The following is a 22,226-nucleotide window of genomic DNA, read 5'->3' as shown; positions in this document are numbered from 1 at the left end:
GTGGAGTAGAGCACATCAGAGTGCAGGGTATCTGAGAGCAGCAGAGCACAGAGAGGCAGGCACATCCGCCGCTGGAGGGATCAAATCTGTACCATCTGACGCTCAAGGATTTATGGGTTTAGTCAAAATTGCTTTTCCCACTGTGCAGATTAAGCACCGTAGGATGTTTTCCACTCAGGCCGTAGAATAGCCCAGTGTGCTGCTGTCGCCGCCGCTGCTTCTCTTGCTGTTTTTCTCCTTCTTATCGGCTCAGGCGCTGGAGATGGGAATGTATCAGGAAGGCAGAGTGCTCCGAACCCTGGAGGGGAGTGGATTCTGATTGACAGGAGAGGTCCGTCCTCTGGGGAATGTGAACCATGCAGGTGGATGCGGCGTTTGTGCTCTTCTGTGTTTGGCTGGCGGGCGCAGCTGGGAAGATGGTTCAGTCAAGAGGTCACAAGCTGGAAACCTACAAACAAAGCAGGTAACAGCAACAAGGTGTTGAATATATAGGGCTTTTTTAAAAAACTGATTGCGTTGCCTCAGCAGGATTCAAGTGAATCATTCATTGGAAGATGTGCACAGAAACTGATCTGCAGAAGTTTTTAGTTTTTCATTAAGAACTTCATTTTATTCTAGTTCATTTTTCTTTTGTTTTAGGTGCACACAGTGTTGTCCACTGTTTCCTGTGTCACCTGTGCCGCTCCCTCCCCCCTTTGAAAATAGATTTTTTTTTTCAGACAGCAGATTGGAGAGAGGATAGAGTGGGAGACCTAAATCCCCACATCTATTTATGTATTGTTGGTGAATGCTGTGTTCTCTTGCCCCGCAAATGCTGCAGATCAGTTAATGACCGTTTTTCCCTACCGGCAGCAGTTGTAGTCAATTTCATTTTCAGGTGATTATTTAGGCTAATTGCTGCCTTGTCAATGGACCCATTGGATTAGACTTTTACCCCCCACTCCCCACCCCACTACCACCTTTTTTTTAGGACTGGACTAGATGTGGGAATCAATAAAGTCGCTTCATTTCTGCACAATATTGATCAAACAGGCTCTGACATCAGTGATTTTAACAACAGGGATTGTTTTTTTGTTTTTTGCAGTTTGACTGTGTAGCGTAGCTGAAGAAAGGTGACCTTCACACTACAAAACATAAACACTAAAATCAAAATTGAGCCAAAGGAGGTTGATCTTTTAATCTTTGAATGTAGTTTCCAATGCGATGTCAGGTATTTAACAAGCAGAATATCTAAGTGTTATAAAAAAGAATATAATTTTAAAGATTTTTTTACAGACAAAGTAAGGCTCTAAGTAACAATTAAAGAAATGACCGAAATGAAGAACTGAAAGAATGACCTGAACAAAAAGTAATTAATTCTGGCAATACTTGCAGATTATAAACCTGTCAGTGAAGTACCTGATTAATTCACATGTTGGTTTAGTTCCACCGAGAATATTTCATGTTTTTATCAGTATGCAAATATAGAGGTACAGGTGTTTATTCCACTTCAGATACACTTGAACTGGAATGAATCAGGTTGGTAGGAAATAAGCAAAATGTTACAATTTTTTCACTCAATTTCAAATGAAAGGAAAAAAGAGATTGTATCAAAATTCTGAAATATGTTCGTCGTGTTTTTGAAAAGCAACAGTTTAAATTTCCAGCAAAAGTGTTTAAAATGAGCAGAGTGTGATTATATCTTCAAGTGGCTTTTTTGGTGAAATATGCCATCCAACAGCCCACTCAGTAACAGAAAAAATACTCAGTTTGCTATTTCGTGAGATTTCGTAACACATTTTGAAGCTGAATATGTTAAAGACCTTTTGTAAATAATGGCTAGAATATTAATAATTATTGAAATTATGATATCGGTTGATTAAGTCATTCTATCAGCTCTACTACAAGATTATTTGCACACTTTCAGGTGGTGTTAAAACCCAATGAAAGCAAGACTCTGATCAGCGCACACCCCTGACGTTTTTGCTGTTTCTAATGCAAATAAATGCACTTTTCCCCATAAATAACCAGTGCAGATTGGCCTGTTTTCCAGTGTAGCCTTTATAAATAAATGCTTTTCTTGTAGAATATGTGCACATAATTCAACTTTAGCCTAGAGCTGCCCCAGCTGAGAAACTGTATTTGCTTTAATCTCTGGTAAAGATAAGATTTAACCAAGCGGCAAAGTGCAAAACTGTACGCTATCAGCGTTGAATGATTTGCATCCACTTAATATTTTCAACAAAGCCTGTCAAACCATAATCCCCCAGCCTTTAGATACAGTATCAATTTTTCATGCTATAACTGGTGATATTTATAGATCAGAGCTGATGCCAAACAGCAATCAGCTCTCCATTAAAACTGAGTGAAATAAACAAGCTTGACGTGATGTATCTGCTGGTCTTTGATACACCTAGTAGTCCTAAGGTTTAAAGGATAGTAAGCGAGCGTGTGTGATGCTATTGGAGGCAGTGTCTGCTGCCTCTTTAGATGTAAACAAGCCACAATGAAATTCCAGTCATTTAAAGTGATCCTCTGAGCCCCGAGATGATTAAGAAGATCATTAAGCACAAGAGGAGCACAATCGTAATCGTCTGTGGAAAATCTGAAAAAGACAGGAAGCACAACTGGCTCAAAGCCGCTGCATAATCTTTAAATGCCAGTGTCGTCTTCTTTATCACATCTGTGTTTCGCTGTTTGTTGTTTTCTTCCCGAACTTGTTAAAAGTCCTCTCGCATCAGTCCTCTCTCTGCTCTGACATGCACAGCCTGTGAATACAAATCAAATGTAAATCTCCCACTTCTCTTCTAGCATGGGGGGGGGATCACATATGCGTATTTAGAAATCAAACCCTTTCTCCCTGTGTTTCTCATCACTCCACTCCTCTTCTCTTGAGTGTGAAATCGCAGAAGCGTCTGTGCGCTGCTGGCGTGGGCTGTGGGGGAGTGTTAACTGTTTTACTTTCTTCACTCGCCGCCTTGAGGAGGATGAGCTGCGGGGTGGGGAGAGGGGGGAGGATTTGTGTAGGACAGCAGAGTCCCAACATAAGAAAAGATCTGAGGAAAAACCTTCATGAGGTTTAAAGGATCAATTTTAATGGTCGCTCTGATGATTCCTTGGAAAGAAAAAAAGTGCTTTAATGAGAAAAAAGAATCACTCCTTACCACAAAGACAAAATTTAGTAGCTACATGCTTGGTTAAAGCTGACTGCTTGGGCTTTTTTAAAAAAAAATTTAATATCCTAGAAATTCAGCTTATATGTGCATAACTATTAGCAAACTAGCCTATTAGCCAAGAGTAAAGCGGTTCATTTCGGAGACGTTAGCAGCAAATGTTCAGTAGTTGTTGTGAAGCTTTTTTCAAATGTAAATGAACAAATCGTTCTTTAAACTTTGAACGCCCTCTTCTTTACTTTAATGTTTCGTTCTGCTTTCTGCCCTCGTGGACCGGCATACATAAATGTGTCCAGAACGACCGCCACGCAAATGTGGCCCATTAACCCTGATGCAAACCCTGCAGTAATGTGCGTACGCGAGCCCGCGGCGGCAGAGAACATAAAAAGAAAAACATTAAAAAAAGCAAACAATGTGGGGCCATAGAGCAGAGCAGTGTGCAGACAGGCTGTGTGGCGTAGGCAGGCAGAGAAAGGATTGGAGAGGCAGTTCTGCCAAGAGGATTAGGAACCAGCTGCTGGATAGAAGCACACGAGGAGGGCCCAGCAACCGTTGCCCATGAAAGCACTGGAGCCAGCAGCGATGGAAACCCTCTTCTCACTGTTTCATTTTGCTCTTGTGCTCTCTCTCTCTGTTTTGTGCTTCTCCTCCATCTCTCTCTCTTCCTCTGTGGTATTTCCTTAATGCACGTCTGTAGTTGTCACAGGGATTTGGCTCTGTCTGTCACAGCATGCTCTACTCTATTAATCCATTTTATGCTTTTTTGGAGTTCATCATTCTCTCGCTCTGTGTGTGTGTGTTTGTGCGGACTGAATGTGCTGCCTGAAAGACATCTATACAGAGGCAGCCCTCTTTAAAAGTGACACCAGAAAAGAGCTGGCTTGCTCTAAATTGGATGTGATGGGCAAATGCTCTTTTGCCCTCATGTGATTTGTGGATGAAATGTGCATGACGTAACCGGATGTACTACATCTCCTTAGAAATGGAGAAGGTTCAAAACAACACGTGAAAGCAGCATAGATTTAGGCTGGGGGTGGGGTGCAGGGACATGGATAGCGGCGACAGATGGTTTTCATTATTGGCTCGTTATTTTTTTTTTTTAATCTTTAAAAAAAAAGAAAGAAGTGAGGCAAAGAATGCTTAAATTAATTTTTACAGACACCAAGGCAAAATGTTTTGCTTTTCTTTCTCACCCATATTCAAAAGCTGTTATTTACAACAGACAAACCTTAAAGAAATCTCCACACGATTAAAAAGCAAATCTGGAAAAATATACCCAGGGTGCTTTTCTGCTCGTCTGCCTCTTGGTATTCAATATTCAAACACAGTTTCTGCTGTATTTGGCCTTTGATCATCCCAGACACTGAATAAAAAATAGTATTCGAAAGTAACCTACAGAAATGCCACGAAGCAGTGTATTTAAATAAATATGTGAATTTACAACCACAAAAAAAGATGGAAAAGGTTGAATTTCTAAGGTACAACAAAAAAAAGCATCACAATATCTTTGATTAAAACTCTGCTGCGTTGTAAGCTGGTCTCATTTGCATATCTATTTTAATGGAACAGGTTGCGAAGAGACACCAGGATGGATGGCGGAGGAGGTCACAAAACTGGAAGGTAAGTTGTACAAGTCTTTTCTGGGTTATATTCAGCATTCAAATCTGTGTAACCACATGTTTATCGTGTATCTATTGTTTTTTCCAGCCCAATTTACAAGCGAAGCCCAGACATGACAAAATCTCTGATGACAAAATCTGAGCAGCTCCTGAGAATAGACGATCACGATTTCACCATGAGGCCAGCGTTTGGAGGTCAGAAGCTCTTAATTAATTAGGAAAGAAAAAGAGATAACATTAACATCCTTGTGAATCAAGTGCAGCTGAATAAGATCTGTGCTGCTGCCTTGTGAGCGTTAAGCTCTTGACTGACAACCTCCTTTCAAGTTGTGCGAGAGTTTCCTTTTGCAGTTCAGTGCTTCACATCACCAGAGTGTTAACACATTTCCTTTTGCTTCGCTGCATGTTAGAGGGATTTGATGTCAGCTTTCTTTAGGATTATGTTGAAATAAAGGCACACAGGCTTTTGTTTCAGAAAATACACTAAGTAGAAATGTTTTTATGTCTTTTTTAGCTCTCTTTATGCATCTGTCTGTCGAGATAATATGAGAGTGCCCTATTTAACCAAAAAAGTAAACAAATTAAAAAAAGAAGAAAAAGGAAGCCATGTGCTGTTTTTTGTCAGACCGCTTTTAATCACACAACAATCTGCTGCTGCTGAAAACAACACCAGATGACCCCTCGCTGAATCCTTTTTGGCGGTGTCCGAGTTTAACCAGCAGGTACATCTAGAAGGGAAAGCTCGCGCTGTATTTTACTCACCGCCGGATCCGCTTTGAGCCGTTATTATGACCTGATTGTATCTGTGCACTGGTGAGTACAAAGGCTGAAATAGGTCAAAAGAAGAAATCGGAGCCAAACTGTAACCATCATGTCATGAGCGGCTGCTCTGTGTGTGTGAGATCCACGGTTCCTGTTAGAAGCTGCGTTTCTGCAATAAAAAAAAAAATGGTGCTGGGCATGTTAACTGCTCTACCTGCTGTCACATCCATAAGCAGGCAGAAAAAACAAACCATGTCCTTGCATATTTCAATTAGTGCATTCATTTTTCTTTAGGATTTCTTGCTCGTAGTAAGTAATCTTTACTTTTTGCTTGCTGAAAAATAATGTCAGCACTAATGCATTTCTTATATGATGCCATTTTCCTTCAGGTCCCCCAATTCCTGTTGGTGTAGATGTTCAGGTTGAAAGTCTGGATACCATCTCAGAGGTGGACATGGTAAGCGTGATGCTGCACAATGCAGTACATTTACTCAGCTGTTATACCGAGTGCAGTTTTAAGGTAGGTGCACTTTGGCCCCTGTCTTTGCAGAGGAAAACAACTACTGTTTGTCTTCCATAAGAGCAGACTGATTTTTATTCATTTTTTTCTGCTTTCTGTTTCTTGGCAGCGTAATTTCAAAGAGAAATATTGCAGTGGTGTTATTTAAAACTTTTAATCTTGTTAACACGTCCTATTTTTCACACGCTAGTCTCGTCAGGAGTTTAAAAAAGAATAGCAGTCTATGCCACGGCTGTGTATTTCCTGAGTGAAGTGAGCATTAATGACATTCTCAAAAACTCTCATCACAACCACTGAGCCAGTGTTTGAGCAGCTTTAGCACTTCTCTTTTGTCATAGATGGCGATGAGGAACACTAGCAACACCTCATCAACCTCATCAGTATGAATATTGCTGTTCCTTTAGAATAACATTAAAAGCATACCATTACATTGTGCCATTCTCATATCTAGACCCTCTACAATTCTCTCTTCTTCTTTAGAATTGTTTTCTACTCAAACATATGAACATATGCCTTAATTACACCTTAATTACTGCAGTATTAGAACTTGCCATTTCTTAACTCAGTTTAAGGAAGTTTTACCGAGTTTGATGAAGGTAGGTGAGATGATAAAAGTAGGCACAAATTAAATGAATACTCACTTTTTTTATTTTAACTCAAGAGTCCACGGATTTATTTTGTGACCTTTATGTTGGGAAACATTGGACTAAACCACGTAAACTGTCCATAAAGTAGTGACCAACACACTGATCGTCATTATTATCAGTCAAACAGCATCATAACTTACTTTTTCACAGGGGACACAAGATTGATTGCGAATGCTAGACTTTTCTTTGCAAAGCACGACATATAGTTTATAATAAAGTGAAGATCCGAATACTTTATAACACTCTCGTTTCTTTTTCCCTTGCAGGACTTTACCATGACGCTGTACCTGCGTCATTACTGGAAGGATGAGCGGCTTTCCTTTCCAAGCACCAACAACCAGAGCATGACCTTCGACAGTCGCCTGGTGAAGAAAATTTGGGTTCCTGACATGTTCTTTGTTCACTCTAAGCGCTCTTTCATCCACGACACCACCACCGACAACGTCATGCTGAGGGTTTATCCTGACGGCAATGTGCTCTACAGTCTCAGGTAAACCGCACGGCGTGTCTTAACAAGACAAAGAAAGACTCGCTCGCTCTGAGAGCCTTTTAACCCTGAAAGTGCTTTTCGCAAGCACTTTATATTTAATAGGCACAGTGAAAGGAAGGATTAATGAAAATAATGAAAACCACCACAATAAAAAAAGGTTTCATTCCAAAAAGACAGAAACAAAACAACCTTAAAACACAACCAGATATAAGAAGGTCATACAAAAATCTCTAAAAGGTCACCTTTGATTTCCTGTGTGGAACATCACAGCAGGTCCATCAGCATTTCGTGGAACAGCATTTGATTATTCTAATCAGCGTGGCAGAGTGGAGAGGAGAAGTCAAATCATTTTTTTAACCTCTATTCAATCAGGAAAGTCATTTCTAAACCCGCTTGTGTTCCAGTGACCCTGTGGCATAAGGACACTTGATTAAAATTGGAGAAAACAAGTGTGAGAGTGGATAGAACTCAAACAACACTCCAGTGGGAGACTGTATAAGAAGGGACCTGGAAAAAAAACATCTTTAATAATGCTCTTTCAAAAACGGCTATATAAAAGGGACACGTCAAGTCAGAGTCTCATTATGATGCACAAAAGAACCAGCCTGAGTTTGAACTTTGGAAACCTGCATAAGGAGATTTTTGAAGCTGACATTCCTGCTCCTCTGATGTGTCCTACCTGTTTTCCCTGCAGAGTCACAGTCACTGCTATGTGCAACATGGATCTCAGCCGCTTTCCCCTGGACACCCAAACCTGCTCACTGGAGATTGAGAGCTGTGAGTGAATTGAACAGAATCTGGCCAAACATGTTTGTCAGACACACCTTTTATTTTCTCTGTGAATCTTTTCTCTTCATTTTCTAATTCTTGGTCCATATTAATAGTTTCATAATAGGGCAGCAGCTTGATTAGCTTCTGGTTAAAGTCTTCTTCTTGTATTTTCTTATATTGATTTTAAGATTTAACCCCTTAATGCTTAGTGTGTCATATTTTATACATGAGTTTTTTCTGCATATTCATTGAGATGTTTTAGGGGTTTTTTGCACCCCTAAAAACCTAAATAAATTGCACTATAAATTGCAAGATGTAGCAGATGTAATCAAATTAATTACATTAAATAAAACCTCCATTTTCATGGAAAACCCTCCTCCAACCCGTCTGTAACATTGGCTCTCTCCACTTTCATATCCCGTCTCAAATCATAACGCTTTAAATCTCACTGTATTTCATGAAATCTCAGCCTTGAAAGTCTTTGAGCGTTCCCATAACTTCACCATTGCTAAGTCTGGGAAAGTCCTACTGTTGTAATTGAAACTCTCACCATCTCCGAGAAGCTACTGGGGCTTTCGATTCGGCACCTTTGTCGTGTTTCTTTTGTTTTTTTTATTCGGCCCTACGTCATCTGTCCTGATTTGGTTTGTTCACATTTCCTCTACAGATGCGTACACAGATGACGACCTGATGCTTTACTGGAAGAAAGGAAACGAATCCCTGAACACAGACGACAGAATATCTCTGTCCCAGTTCCTCATCCAGAAATTTCACACCACCACCAAGCTGGCTTTCTACAGCAGCACAGGTACGTAATCCACAACCCGCCTACTTCTAAGTCAGACACCGAAATCAAACCGATTATGTAAATGCGACAAACGCGCGCGTAATGCATGCAAAACTAAATCACAATTGAATTAAAACTTCAATAATTCTAATTTCCCTTTGTAAGCCTTTTTCAGCTAAAGGATCAAATCTTCCTTACAAGAAAACGGTGTCCGTTGAATTATACACCAAAACCACTACACTAATATTTAATCCTTACTGCGAAACAAAATGAATCAGTCTCCTGCCAACCACTTGTATGCTGCTAGAAAGCCACACTGAGAGCCTGGCAGCCTTTTGATTATCATACGTCACTTTCCAGAGCAACCTGAAGCATAAAAGGGATTTGGTGTCCTATCATTCTTTGCCAGAATAGCTGAGAACCTCTGCTTAAAGTGCTGATATGGTATATATGCCAGCCAGCGTATGACAATGTGTGAATAATGGTGATATTTCTTCTTCCTAGGCTGGTACAATCGTTTGTACATCCACTTCACCCTGCGGCGCCACATATTCTTCTTCCTGCTGCAGACTTACTTCCCTGCTACTCTCATGGTTATGCTCTCCTGGGTGTCGTTCTGGATTGACCGAAGGGCTGTCCCCGCCAGGGTACCACTAGGTACGCCGCGCTACTTAATGAAACTATTATTTTACCTTACTTTTATTTTAATTAGACATGAAAAATACTCAGATCTATCCCACATTTATAAAACTGATTATTTAAACTGATATAAAATAAAGAACAATGAACAACACCTAATAAACTGCAAAGCAGCTGCAAAATACAAATGAACACACTAGATTATATATTAATACAGTAAATTAGATAATTCCAGAAATCCAATGAAATGACCTTCATTTCTTGCCATATTACCACCAGATAAAGCGCAAAAATGAATGATGAAGTAAATCAATATGTGGGGTTGGGGTTTTTTCATGTTTATAGTGCTGTGCAAAAGACTTGAGCCGCCCTTCCTTTCTTTATTTTTTGCTTCAAAGGACTTTCTCATAACTCTTTTGGTCTTGAGGACTTAGGACATTTTTTTAAATTCCTTGTGCTTGAACATTTTCAGAGGAATGTTTTGTTGTTTGTTGAGACGCTTTACAATGACCAGTTTTATATCTTCAGGCACGTTGTTACTAGCAGCAAAAACACATCATTTGTTCCCATTTATTTAACTGAGTCTTTGAAAAATCTCCATAAGATAAGACAGCTTGACATGCGTTGAATAGTATCTTTTGAACCAACCAAGTCTTTCCCAAGGAGCTAACTGGTGGAAACTTGGCTGACCTTGGCATTATGTGCAGTGTGACCTTAAAAAATGTGAGGAGAGAAAAGAAGACGTGAAAGGCCTAAAAAGCTATCTACAGCAGATGAACAGTATCTGAAAGTCAACAGAAAATAAATATGGGAAAGAAATATGGAAATACAGGAGAAATATCCTGCAAAGATGTGACACGTGAACTATTGCTAAAGCTTAATGAGAAATAATCTCAGTGGAAGAGTCGCTGTCAAAAATTCTTAAGGAAGGTAAACAATGAGAAAATGCTGAGGTATGGCAAATTACACAACGGACTAAAGTGGATTAAAAGTGGATTAAAAGTGGACAACAGGTCTTATGTAGTGATGAATCTAAATTTAAATTTTCTGGATCAAATCTTTGTCAGTGTACAGAGATCAGGAAAGAGGTAGAACAAGTGTCTACAGCCATTTTTCCATGTATGTTTGCATATTTCAATAAATTACTATATCTATTTCTCATTTTCCTAGCAAAATAATCAATGAGCCAAACTTTTGCATAGTACTGTATATGCTGTGGTTGGCACTGTTAAATAATAGAAGAAGCTTCTTTGTTTGAACCTCTTGGTTGGCTGGGGATTGTGAAGCTCACATGTTCCCCATGCTCCCCGTCTCCTAGTGGGTTTTCTACTGGTGCTTTCCAGTTTCTTCCCACAATCCAAAGACATGCATGTTAGGCTCATTACTCTTCTTTCAGCTGTTCCCATTAGGGCTTGTCACAGCAGGTCATCTGCCTCTATCTCGCTCCATCATCTACATCTGCATGTTAGGTTCTAAACTGTACGTGGGTACTTCTTTTTATGTAAAGCACAGTGAGAGTGGCAAATGTACCACATAAGTAAAATTTCCATTTCATTCTCGAAGCAAAGAGTTATCAGCTATGCTAGAAAACACTAGGCTAAACGCTGCATATCATTTTCACTATGCGTGTTAGCATGGTAAGGCTAGCTAACCAGCTACTAACACAAGAAGAATTTATTAAGAAACTAAAGACTCTGAATCTTTAGCTGATAGTGAAGTTATACAGGGAGTTTAGCGCTGACTTGGCAATCCATCCGACAGTCGTTTGATTCAAAACCCCCAATTTAAGCCAAGTGGTGCTAGCAGAAAAGACTGACATGAGCCGGGTTATTAGAATTCAGCCTAGGAAAAGCATGAATCATCGTACGTTTCACAGTATTATGTAATAATTATCTGAGCTGGGACAAATTCTACTAGTGGAAAAATTTTATGGAAGACATTTAGTGCATTGTTTTCTTATCCTCCTCACTAATCATCTCAAATCCTTTCAGGGGGTCCAGACCCCCAGTTTCCTATCAGCTTTAACAGTGAGTAGGTAAGTTCTAGGTTGAATTTAAATGGGTCGGTTTGATTTGTTTTTTAATGTTGGCCTTGCTGTGAAAGTGGAAGCTATTAGTGGACTATCTCACCAAATTTGAAAAAAAAAAAAAAAGAAGTCTATAGTGAACATAAAGATTCAGATTTATTACACCCCAAATGTAGCCATTTCTGAGCTATTTAGTCTGTGGGAGACTAAATAGCAACACAACTGTGACTAAACTTTGTTCGATTCCCTTCAGGCATCACCACCGTGCTGACCATGTCCACCATCATCACCGGGGTCAATGCTTCGATGCCTCGGGTCTCCTACATCAAAGCTGTGGACATTTACCTCTGGGTCAGTTTTGTCTTTGTCTTCCTATCGGTGATAGAGTACGCAGCGGTGAACTACCTCTCCACCGTACAGGAGAGGAAAGAGAGGAAGCTGAGGGAGAGAGTAAGTGTTCCTTTCATGTTTTTTTTCCTCCTCTGACTTTGCCTCTGGTTAAGAACAGACTTAACTTTTGATTTTTTTTTAATGGCTCACACTGACAAATTTTACACAGATACTTTATCTTCACCACATCTGTGTAATGACTTATGCAGCAGCATGTTTTATTCTGACACATTTTTTTAGTTTTAGAAGTAGCGTAAGGATGCAAATATCTGATTTTTCTTTTCTTTTTTTGGATAAGCTGTAGCGGCAGTGGATAAGTACTTAACAAATTTGTTTGTCCACTGCCCGATGTAAGGTTTATTTTTTATGTATTTAGTGGTTAATATTAAAATATAATTATTGTTGTTATCCATTCATTTTCAAGTGTAGAGTAATAAAGCACACTATTATTTTTTAATTAGAATCTCAAATTACTTATTTTGCTTGCATTTCCTGAACAGAACTATTAGTTTTAAAAAAAATATTATACTTGATTAAAGTCTTGTGTGCTGGCTCACATTTGGGAATAAAACATTTGTTACTTACCTGATAAATAATAATACAATTTTTAGTTTTAAACAAGTTTTTTACAGAATTCTGGAATATGTGTTTTCTTGTTTTATGACAGGTTAGGCACTGTAACTGCTTACCTGTTTGACATTCATTCTAATTTCCGAATTTCCACAGTACGTCATATTTTTGGTACAGTACATTTTTTCCCTTTGTAGTTCTAAAATTTTCATTTGAAGCTCTTGGCCATGTCGTAAATCTCAGGTTTGTATATTACCTCACATTGTACTGGAATTACTTTATTAACTGAGCATTTCAAAACATTATCATCATGACCATAAATAAGGGAATCTAATATGTCATTGCTTACAAGAAGTGATCAAAATGCTCTGCTCATACAAAAAAATAATTTAAATTTGACCAATCATACCTTAAAGAGCAAAGCTGTTTCCAGCATAGTTGTTTATAGATCACTCGCAAAAGTCTGTTCTGACAAATTATACAGACACAAGTTTGAAATTTCACCACGAACCTTAAACTGGCACGAAATGTGAACAACATTAGTGTCAGAATGAACAGACTTTCACTTAGAGGATCATATCGATGAGAGCTGTGTCTGAGAGACCAAGCAGCTGTTTTCAGAGGAAGAGTCTATAATGTTCAAGCCCAAAGATAAGTGTGCTCAACTTCTCAATTGACATTGCTGGAGAAAGTGCTCCTTGAGACTTCCTCCTCTTCCCCAAAATGCTAATTGAAATTCAAAATTAAGGGTTTCTGTTTTGACACACTGATGGACATTGAACGTGCACTGCAGACTAGTGGTTAGTGTCAAAAGTAGCAGCTGGAAATGTTACAGAGCCGCACAAGTAACAACCTTCAAGAGATGCACTTTGTGTATATGTTTATATACCTAATATATCTCAATTTTAATTGTACTACCAATCTGTGAAAATGTTCTACTTTTCTTAATTTAAATCTTGTTATTGGTACATGGTTATTGCAAATAAGACAGTTAATAAAACCAAGAATGGAAACATTTACGAGACATATTAATAGTTTTATCTAAGTCGACGCTCATAAGGCTGACCTGAATTTTACACTGAAATATTTTCCATATTAAAATAATTATAAACTGATGAAAACATGATTTAATAATTTATATGCATTTCCAATAAACAGATATATTTTCTTAACTGGCTTACTTTAAGCTGCTCTCAAGGCTATGGCAAATTATTTCTGGGACTACAGCTCTTTAACTATATTGGTATTCTTCATCTGCCAACTGCTGCGGCATATGGAGCCAAATTGCCCACGTACCCCGAGGAAGATTTCCAACACAAACATCCTTCCATAAATGTTTCCTACCAAAGTTATTTAAAGGCCATGAGTGTGCAGACAATCATACATATAGGAATTCACTTATTTATAATGATAGAACGTCTACTGTAATTCATAACTCTTCGTGTGTTTTTCGCTAGCTTCCATGTACATGCGGCATTGGGAACCCTGATGAAATGATGATCGACCCCCAGATCACTGGATATGGGTCCACAGATGTCAACATCACAGGAAATTATGGGTTGCCAGAAAACGGGGGCCGCCAGGAACGAATTTTGGCCCAAGTGGCACTGAACGACCCACAGATCACAGGCCAGGTGAAGGCATCTAGAGGCTACGTGAACATCTGGATAGACACCCATGCCATAGACAAGTACTCAAGGGTCGTCTTTCCTGGAGCCTACATCCTTTTTAACATCATCTACTGGTCCATCTACTTGTAACCTGTGATGCATGAAATGCTGTTTTGTGCATGCTGGGACAGCAGGAGCTCAGCTCAGGAAAGATGATGCTGCACTTGAAGTGTTTGGGACAGAGAAACTGCGCATGAGATGCATGGGGACCACTAACAGATTGGTGACCATTGCCTTCTTGACCCAGCCACTTAACACCGATGATTAAAAAAAAAATATGAGCGACCAACAAACAGGACAGTCATCGATATTGTCACTTCATCAGTTCTCTGGTTTCTGCTGTACCTATAGTTCTGGTGACAGAAAGATATCTGGATGCTGTTGTCGCCTGAGGACGCAGAGATGCACGTACATGGACTTGTTTCACTCTTCAGGCTAACTACTTCTTTTCAGTTCTAGATGCAGTGACTCCAAGCACATTTTCAACACCGAAAGTGTGAACTGAAAACATACTGACATTGGCTAGCATTGCCAGCAAATAGACGGATCCTTTTTCCTCTTCTTATGAGCTACACCTGACAATCAATAAGAGACTAAAAATATTTAAAGGTATAATTTAACATGTTGAGAAATATGTTTGTTTGTTATCTAGCGGTGAGAAAGCTGATATCACTCTCATACTTGTAATTAAATATATGTCTAAATCCAGTAATAGCCAGTTAGCTTAGCATAAAAACCCTAACCAGGTGAAAAAGCCAAGGTACTTGTTTCTGTCCAGTGCTATAAGCTACCAGCATTTCTATAATAACTACAGCAAGTTATATATTTTGACTGAATCCATACAGAAACAACCATAAAAGCCTGGTTTTATAGGGGGATTAGTGCTACTATTTCTCTACCAGTATAAATTCTTAGCTAATGCTCAGAAGTCCTACTATTTTTCTACCAGTATGACTGCCTAGCTAACGCTCAGAGGCAAGAAAGAGTCTGGCAATTAAATTCCCAACAGAATGTCAATTTTTATAAAGATTAAAAAAACAGATTACATCTTGTTAATTAGTCAGCCTTTGAGGTGGTAGTTGGCAAATTTCGCCCAGCTGCTTCCCCCTTTTCCCCAGTCTTGTGTGCTCAGCTCAGCCGTCTCCTGGCTAGAGCTTCATATTTACTGCAGACATGAAAGTGATATCAACCCACTCTCCCAACTCTGCACGAAAGCAAATAAACATCTGAATGAAAGTAAATGTTTTTATTTAAAAAAAAAGGCTAATTCAGAGCTTATTCTTGAAGTTCCACGTTTCCTTTGCAGCATGTTAATATGATTCAGTTTAGCTTAAATTTTCTTGTGAAATTTGTATCAATGCAGTTATTTTGATGTCAAGCTACTGCGCTCCGTTTGTGTGACTTGACAACGTTGAGTAAAAAACGCAAAGTAATGCAGTCTATTAAAACAACAAATGTAAAAATGTATGTTTAGAAGTCCCATGCACTGACTATGATATTAACTCTTTTTATTTTTTAATGTTTCTTCTTTTTATTTTTAAATACAACTGAAGCTCATCTCCTCTGTTTGGTGTTGTGAGGCTTTGAGGTTCGCTGTGACCTGTTAGTTGCTAGTTTTAACGTCTTTTTCAGCTTAAAAACAACTTTATACTTTGTTAGGCAAAAGATATTTTAAAAAAATATTACAGGTATTTAAAACTGTCATGTATGGGAAGATGTTTAATAAATGTTTTGGTTTCTGAAAATCGGAGCTTGAGTGCTGAACATCGTAGAAACAGAGAGATGCTTAAAACCTAAAACACAACACTTTGGATCATTTGAACACAGTTGATCCCTTTATTTTAATCACATTTTTCTGCTCACTTATACAGTATATTTAAACAGTCCTGGAGGATAAGCCTTTACTGTTATTAGTCACTGGGTTGCTCACAGCTCCAAGGTCTTTCTTCTCGCTCTGGCACATGTCTGAGTGCTGATGAGCATTTAAAACAAATCATATACACTGCGTATTATGTAATGCCATTAACCACTCACATGTGTGTAAAAGGATATATACATATACAATTACATTAAGGCTTTCCTCACAGAAAAGTGAGAGAGTGGGATATGCTGAAGCATGTTTTTGTTGGGTTTTTTTGATCTAAGCAACATCCCGAAGGTGTCAATTTAAACTTTGTGCGCCATCTTCTAGTGAAAAAAATGCGAACAAAGGCATCACCGCATCAAAGCTGGCAGAAAAGGATAAAGCATCAAAAAGATGTCCATAACCTGATTTTCCACCACATCTGGGCCCACTCTTAAGAGCCAAGATTTTTTATCAAGCTGTGTAGCTGATGAAAGTACGCCTAGAAATCTCAATGACTAAGAGAGGTAGTATGATCATGCAATCAAGTACAATAGGGCTATCCGTGGATGGAGTAATACATTTAGGCTTGTTTTATTTAGAGGTTCGTGGTGTAAAACTGTGAGTGTATGCCAAACTCATCATCAGTAAATTCATGTTGTCCATTACCACAGACTAGAAAGATATTAGATGCCTTCATTTGTTCCCCGTTAAACTCAAGATTGAATTTAAAATCCTACTCCTCACATGCAAAGTCCTTCATATCTTAAAGAAGTCATAGTACCATATTGTCCTACCAGAGACTTGTGGTTCATAGAGTTTTAAATGTAGAATGGGAGGCAGAGTCTTCAGCTTTCAGGCCTCTCTTCTGTGGAACCGGCTCCCAGTTTGAATTTGGGAGACAGACACCCTCTCTACTTTTGAGATTAGGCTTAAAACCTTCTTTTTGATAAGGCTTATATTTAAGGCTGAATCAGGTGACCCTGAATCATCCTGTAGTTAAGCTGCAATAGGCTCAGGCTGCTGGAGGAGTTCCAATGATGCACTACAGCATGTGATTACATTTCTTTTTTCTTTCTATCCTTTGCTTTCAGTTTGGTCTCTTTTCTTTCTCCCAGTTTTGATTCTGCTCCTCCCTGATATCGAGTCTTCTGGACGTTTCTTCCCGTTTTTAAAGGGAGTTTCTCCTTCTCACTGTCACCAAGTGCCTGAACATAGGGGACCATCTGATTGTTGGGGGGGTTTTCTCTTACGCTCAAGGATCTTTAGCTAAAAATACAAAGCACCTACTTGTTGTTATTTAAACCTTATAATTTCTCCTATATGTATTTCTAATTTCAGTGTTATGAGGGAGGTCTATCACTGCCTTCCAGTCACTTCTGTTTCAGTTTGGCCAGTCTAAAGTCGTCTCTCACTTTCTTAAGCAGATCAGGACAGCACACTACATCCACAGCTGTCATAGACAGGGCCTTGGCTGTCCTCAGGGTGTACAACTGGGCCTTTTCAGCTCCTGGCAGAGTAAGAAATATAAAGCACAGAGTAAACATGAAAGAGATGATGGCTAAATTTCCCTTATCACAGTCTGATTCGGTTTAATTATAAAACATCAGTTCACAAAAGCCACGTGCCAAAATACCTGCTGCTTCGGTGTATTCCTCTGTATGATTTAATGCATCAGTGCAGATGTAGAAAAACGGATGAATACCAGGGACTATGAATGACACGTTGCCAAAATCTGTAGAACCTGCCAGGTGATTATAATTCACTGTGATAGTGGCTCAGTATCGATTCAATGAACAACAACGCTGAAAAAACACTAGATCACAGTTCTGCTGTTAGACATTTTGTTGTATACAGTTCTTTTGCACAGAGCAGGGACAGAAGTGATTTATAATATTGTCATTTATGCTTACCGCAGAAGCTGGCTGGCTGCTCTGGAAAGTGAATTCCCAAAGCTTTTCCATTGCTTTCATACAGGCTTGCCAGTGTGGCATTAGGTAGAATGTTATAGTAGGTAGGGGTTGGGAAGGTGATCTCCACCTAATGGAAATGCAAGTAAATGTAAGACCATAGCACATTTGGTCTGTCATGTTTAGCAGCACATAAGGCCATGCATGCATAGTAATGTAACCTGCCTGAAGCACATGCAGACGAAGGAGAAAAGGAGCCTGAAGATAATCATGAATTATGTAACACAAGTTCTGCACTTGGACAGTAATTATGGAGATGTGGTAAAAAAGGGGATTGTTATATAACAGCAGTACTCTCTAGCACTGCTGTATCAACATAGACTGCTTCTACATGTCTCCAACATACAGGAAAGCAAACTGAAGACGCTTTTACGTAAACATACTCGGCAACCGGTTGCTCCGGCAGCTGCCCTGAAGCAAGCTTCAGCTTTAGCCTTCAGGTCACAAAGGTCTTTGAGCAACGGGGCGCGCAAATAAAACTCTAATTCAGTGTAGGCTGGGATAATGTTGGGCTTCTCTCCTCCATGTTTGATGATGCCTGTAGCAAAGACAAAATCAGAACGTCAATAATGCAGCAGCTCACCCGGCTCATGATCAATCACACTTCACAGGATACTGTGAAGTGTGATACAGAAAGAAAGTCATAAGTTGCCTTGTCTTTGGGGGACTGCACTGCACAAACTAATGAGTATTAAAATCCACTGACACGTCAAAGACCAACAATTCTTTTAGAATGGTTTGTTCCAAAGACCCCACTGAATTTGGGCATTGTGCTGTAATAGGATGCACCAAGTGTGTCTGTAAATTTTTTTCCCTCTTAGATATGTCACAATCAAATTTAAGAAGTATTATTGCAAAGTGGAAACGTGCAGAAACCACAGCAGCTGAGCCATGAAGTGTTAGACCACATAGAGCTACACAGCAGGGTGCAAACCTCTTCTGGCATTAACATCAGTACAAAAACTGTATGCTGGGAGCTTCATGGCATGTGTTTCCACAGCAGAGAACCTCCTGCAGGTGTAAAGTATATGTAACTTAGTACTATGCATTATATAATATGCATATAGTCTATATAATGTATGTGAACACATCAGCATGTGATATTATAAACCATATTAATGATTCTAGGAGAACTTGGTGAAATTATAAGCAGTGTGCATGGAGGTTATGAGATGAAAATGGAAAAACACCTTTAAAAAGACAAACAAACAACAAACAAAATTTAGTTGAAGACCCTTTAGGTGATCACTGTATGAAAGTTCTGACCCCTACTGAAGGAGGCGTCCCAATTCCTGTGAATGTGACAGGACAGACAGATAATGATGAGCTAGCTATCGGCTAGACGAGCTAATAAACTATGAGGAAATGAAGGATGAGGAGGCACCTGACGGCACTGAAAAGAGGAGGGGTTTTTTTCCTTCCGGGATTTGTGTCTCCTCCTAGGATGGATCAAAGATGAGATGCTCGTTTTCTCCAAGGTCGAGACTAAAGTTTGAAGCTTTAAGTGACCCTACCACAGCTTTTCCTCACCATGAATCCTCCAGTCTGGTTTGAGCTGCTGTCTGAGTACAGAGATGTTGCTATAGGCCAGGACAGCCGCATCCAGGGCATTCACTCCCTCCCAAGGGTATGCAGCTGCATGAGACGCCTTCCCATAGTACTTCACTAACATCCTGTGCGACATCAGCATGGTCGGTTAAGAGTTCCCGAAAAAATGTGAAGGTTAAGTGTTTGTTGTGAGAGATTAAGAGAGAAGACAAAGTAAAAGAATTTGAAATAAAGCAGTGAAGAACAACTCACTCTTCGATTATGATGCAAGGGTGAAATGAAGCATCCTGCTGAGCTGGATGAGCCATGAAGACGAGATCAATATCAGCAAAGGCCCCGGCATTGATTAGCTCAATCTTTCCTCCTAACTCTTCCTCGGCAGGAGTTCCCAGAACAGTTATCTATAATAAAGAGTAAAAGAATATCTTAACTTGAGGTCTGCTCACTGGAATATTAGTTTCTTTTTTAGTAGATGTGAGTTTTCATCAAAACAGAAATGCTTTTAGATAAAGACTGGAGTAACCCCCCCGAGACCACTTTAAGACATTTATTCATAACATATCCTAAAGATAGAAGTTTATTTTCTATTATTGAAAAAATAAAAAATAAGACTAATTATTCACATCATATTACATTTGTTGCACTTGTTGAGTCACAGCAAACAGAGCTGGGGATTTAAAGGAGTGCTTGGGATTTTTTTCAGCTTCACAGTATGTCGCACTCGGTTTTCATGGTGTGACTTGTTTAAGTCCTTTAAACCCGGCGACAGTTACCTTTACAGGCACTGGGAGCTCAGTCTGGTTTTCTAAAGCAGCCTTCAGCCCCACAGCGGCCGCAGCGCCCACCTCTGCTATCAGGTTGTGCCCACACGCGTGGCCGATACCCGGGAGGGCGTCATACTCGCACAGGAACCCCACGTTCAACACTGAGTCCCCCACCCCGCCACCAACTAGACCCCAGCTGGCCCTGAACGCGGTCGGAAGTTTGTAGTGACTCTGGACCGTCCATGTCTGGTCCTGAGAAAAGAAGCGGACAAGCCGGTCGTGCGCATGTTTCTCGTTACCGGCGACTTCAGGATTGCTCCAAATATCTCTACTCAGACTGTGCAGCTCGTCTTTGTGTGCGTCTATGCACCGCTGCAGGTCGTCCTTCATCTGCTGTCGTTTCTCCATATCGCCCGACAGCATGCAGGCATTAGAGCTGGACTCCTAAAAACACAGGAAATGTATCCCAGTGAAGCATTGGTGTGCTTCCCTCTGCTGGCTGATTAAAGGCCGTGTAGCCTACATTTGAAATGAATTTGCTCTCGGCTGGTGGTAGATTGGATCACCCAGAGGGACGCGCCGTCCGCTGTGGCTTCACGTCCTAAATAAATGAACGCAAACAGGTTAAGTGCTTAAAACTGCAGTTCCTCAAATGGCCACTTGGTCCCATTAACGCCTATGTTAAAACGCCCAACTCTACAGCAAGAAAAATAACATAATAGACTTCTTAAAAAAAAAAATCAATTTAAACTTAATTACAGCGTTAGTTAGTGTCATGGCTATATTGACTGACACATGCTGAAACAGGCAGCTTTCACCCGACTCACAAAACCTGACCTCTCGGCTGTGTTTGTGATGCTGACGACTTTGGAGCATCTTTTGCATCCTTTAAAATACTTTAACAGACCGTCCAGTCTGCAACACAGTTTTAAGACAAAATTTAAACTACAACAGTGTCATTGTGCAAAATTTGCAGTGGGCAGGCCCAGCATGAACAGACTAGAGCAGACCCCACTTAATCCTGTCCCCAGTGGTGTCCATGATTCTGTTCTTAAAAAACAAAAAACAAACAACCCCCCCGCACACACACACACACACACACACACACAAAATACCAAGGACAACAAGAGCGATGTTTTACTTCTCCTTTAATAGGAATGTTGTTGTTGGTGGGGTGATAGTGGTGATAGTGGCTGGAGGGGAATCCTGTGAATTTTGCCTAAGGCCCCAAGAGGCGCTGCAAGCACCAGTATACAGTTTATGGGTGGACTTTGCTACCAAAACTTGCTAGTGTTAGCAGATTACTTGCAATGCCCTCTTGTGCAATTATGGTTCACTCTGGCTCCAACAAAAAGACATGTCAGCATTAAGATGCTAATGCTGAGGCTTCAAAATGACTCAAAATGTCACAGTGATATACTTGGTTTGAAAAGTACTGCTGACTACTTTTATGTTATGATGAATTTCTGAATTTGTTCCACTCATCTTCAAAGCACCTTTACAGGTGCAGATATAATATAGTGAAAAAATAGTGAACCAGAATTTTAAAAATGTTCTATATAATTGTAATGAGTCGAATATGAGCATAAATTCCTATTTAGTGCCAAGGATGTTCCTCTTAATAGCTTTTATCAATCAAAATTATCAGTGGAGTTCTAAAATTATTCAGAATATTCATAATTTACGTGATACAAGTGAACTGTAATTCCACAATGTTAAAAAATTCTCACAATATAATGTCAATAAACCAAACTGCCTTTTTTGCTTGTAATGGAAATTGCGATTACCCAGCGACACCAATCAGTTACGAGGTCTCAGTGCGGTTTGAATTGATTAGATGAGAGAAAACACTCCACAGGCTTTTCTACTCACTCTGTTGACACACTAGAGGGACCCAGAGCGACGTTTGGTAGAAGACTCCTTTTGCTTCCGCTTAGTGAAAGTACAAATAAAAATCAATGTTCTGCTCTTCGTGGGTTAACTTGAATAATTTAGTGAACTGAACATTTATCGAAAAAGCAAACACGGCTGAGCCTCAGGGGGTCGATTTATTTATTT

The 22,226-nt window shown here is 39.7% G+C and overlaps 2 protein-coding genes across 2 annotated transcripts; one reads left to right on the top strand and one right to left on the bottom strand.

Annotated features, from left to right (window-relative positions):
• The first annotated feature begins 80 nt into the window (after positions 1 to 80).
• Positions 81 to 15,760, top strand: LOC134645560 (gamma-aminobutyric acid receptor subunit rho-1-like). The gene is made up of 10 exons (XM_063499043.1): positions 81 to 463; positions 4,722 to 4,772; positions 4,860 to 4,966; positions 5,923 to 5,990; positions 6,967 to 7,190; positions 7,885 to 7,967; positions 8,629 to 8,769; positions 9,253 to 9,405; positions 11,667 to 11,863; positions 13,831 to 15,760. The coding sequence occupies exons 1-10, from the start codon at positions 357 to 359 to the stop codon at positions 14,131 to 14,133; spliced, it is 1,434 nt and encodes a 477-aa protein (XP_063355113.1). The 5' UTR covers positions 81 to 356; the 3' UTR covers positions 14,134 to 15,760.
• Positions 14,831 to 20,712, bottom strand: LOC134645561 (peptidase M20 domain-containing protein 2-like). The gene is made up of 7 exons (XM_063499044.1): positions 20,178 to 20,712; positions 19,657 to 19,805; positions 19,387 to 19,529; positions 18,240 to 18,394; positions 17,800 to 17,926; positions 17,523 to 17,630; positions 14,831 to 17,396 (listed from the first exon to the last, which is right to left on the bottom strand). Exons 1-7 carry the CDS (start codon positions 20,589 to 20,591, stop codon positions 17,260 to 17,262), a joined length of 1,233 nt encoding a protein of 410 aa, XP_063355114.1. The 5' UTR covers positions 20,592 to 20,712; the 3' UTR covers positions 14,831 to 17,259.
• Positions 20,713 to 22,226: the final 1,514 nt, after the last annotated feature.

The sequence above is a fragment of the Pelmatolapia mariae genome, linkage group LG16_19 (genome assembly GCF_036321145.2).
Source record: "Pelmatolapia mariae isolate MD_Pm_ZW linkage group LG16_19, Pm_UMD_F_2, whole genome shotgun sequence".
Classification (NCBI taxonomy): Eukaryota; Metazoa; Chordata; class Actinopteri; order Cichliformes; family Cichlidae; genus Pelmatolapia; species Pelmatolapia mariae.
The sequence above is the reverse complement of the archived record's forward strand: the minus strand, read 5'-3'. Positions and strand labels throughout refer to the sequence as shown.

What these genes read in the sequence shown, in the direction of transcription:
- LOC134645561 (XM_063499044.1), bottom strand. Translation starts at nt 20,591, where the DNA reads ATGCTGTCGGGCGATATGGAGAAACGACAGCAGATGAAGGACGACCTG. An exon ending in CCTTGCATCATAATCGAAGA is followed by an intron (nt 19,530 to 19,656) that starts GTGAGTTGTTCT and finishes GATGTCGCACAG; the next exon opens with GATGTTAGTGAAGTACTATG. An exon ending in GCAGCCAGCCAGCTTCTGCG is followed by an intron (nt 17,631 to 17,799) that starts GTAAGCATAAAT and finishes ATCACCTGGCAG; the next exon opens with GTTCTACAGATTTTGGCAAC.
- LOC134645560 (XM_063499043.1), top strand. Translation starts at nt 357, where the DNA reads ATGCAGGTGGATGCGGCGTTTGTGCTCTTCTGTGTTTGGCTGGCGGGC. An exon ending in CTCACTGGAGATTGAGAGCT is followed by an intron (nt 7,968 to 8,628) that starts GTGAGTGAATTG and finishes TTTCCTCTACAG; the next exon opens with ATGCGTACACAGATGACGAC. An exon ending in CCCCGCCAGGGTACCACTAG is followed by an intron (nt 9,406 to 11,666) that starts GTACGCCGCGCT and finishes GATTCCCTTCAG; the next exon opens with GCATCACCACCGTGCTGACC.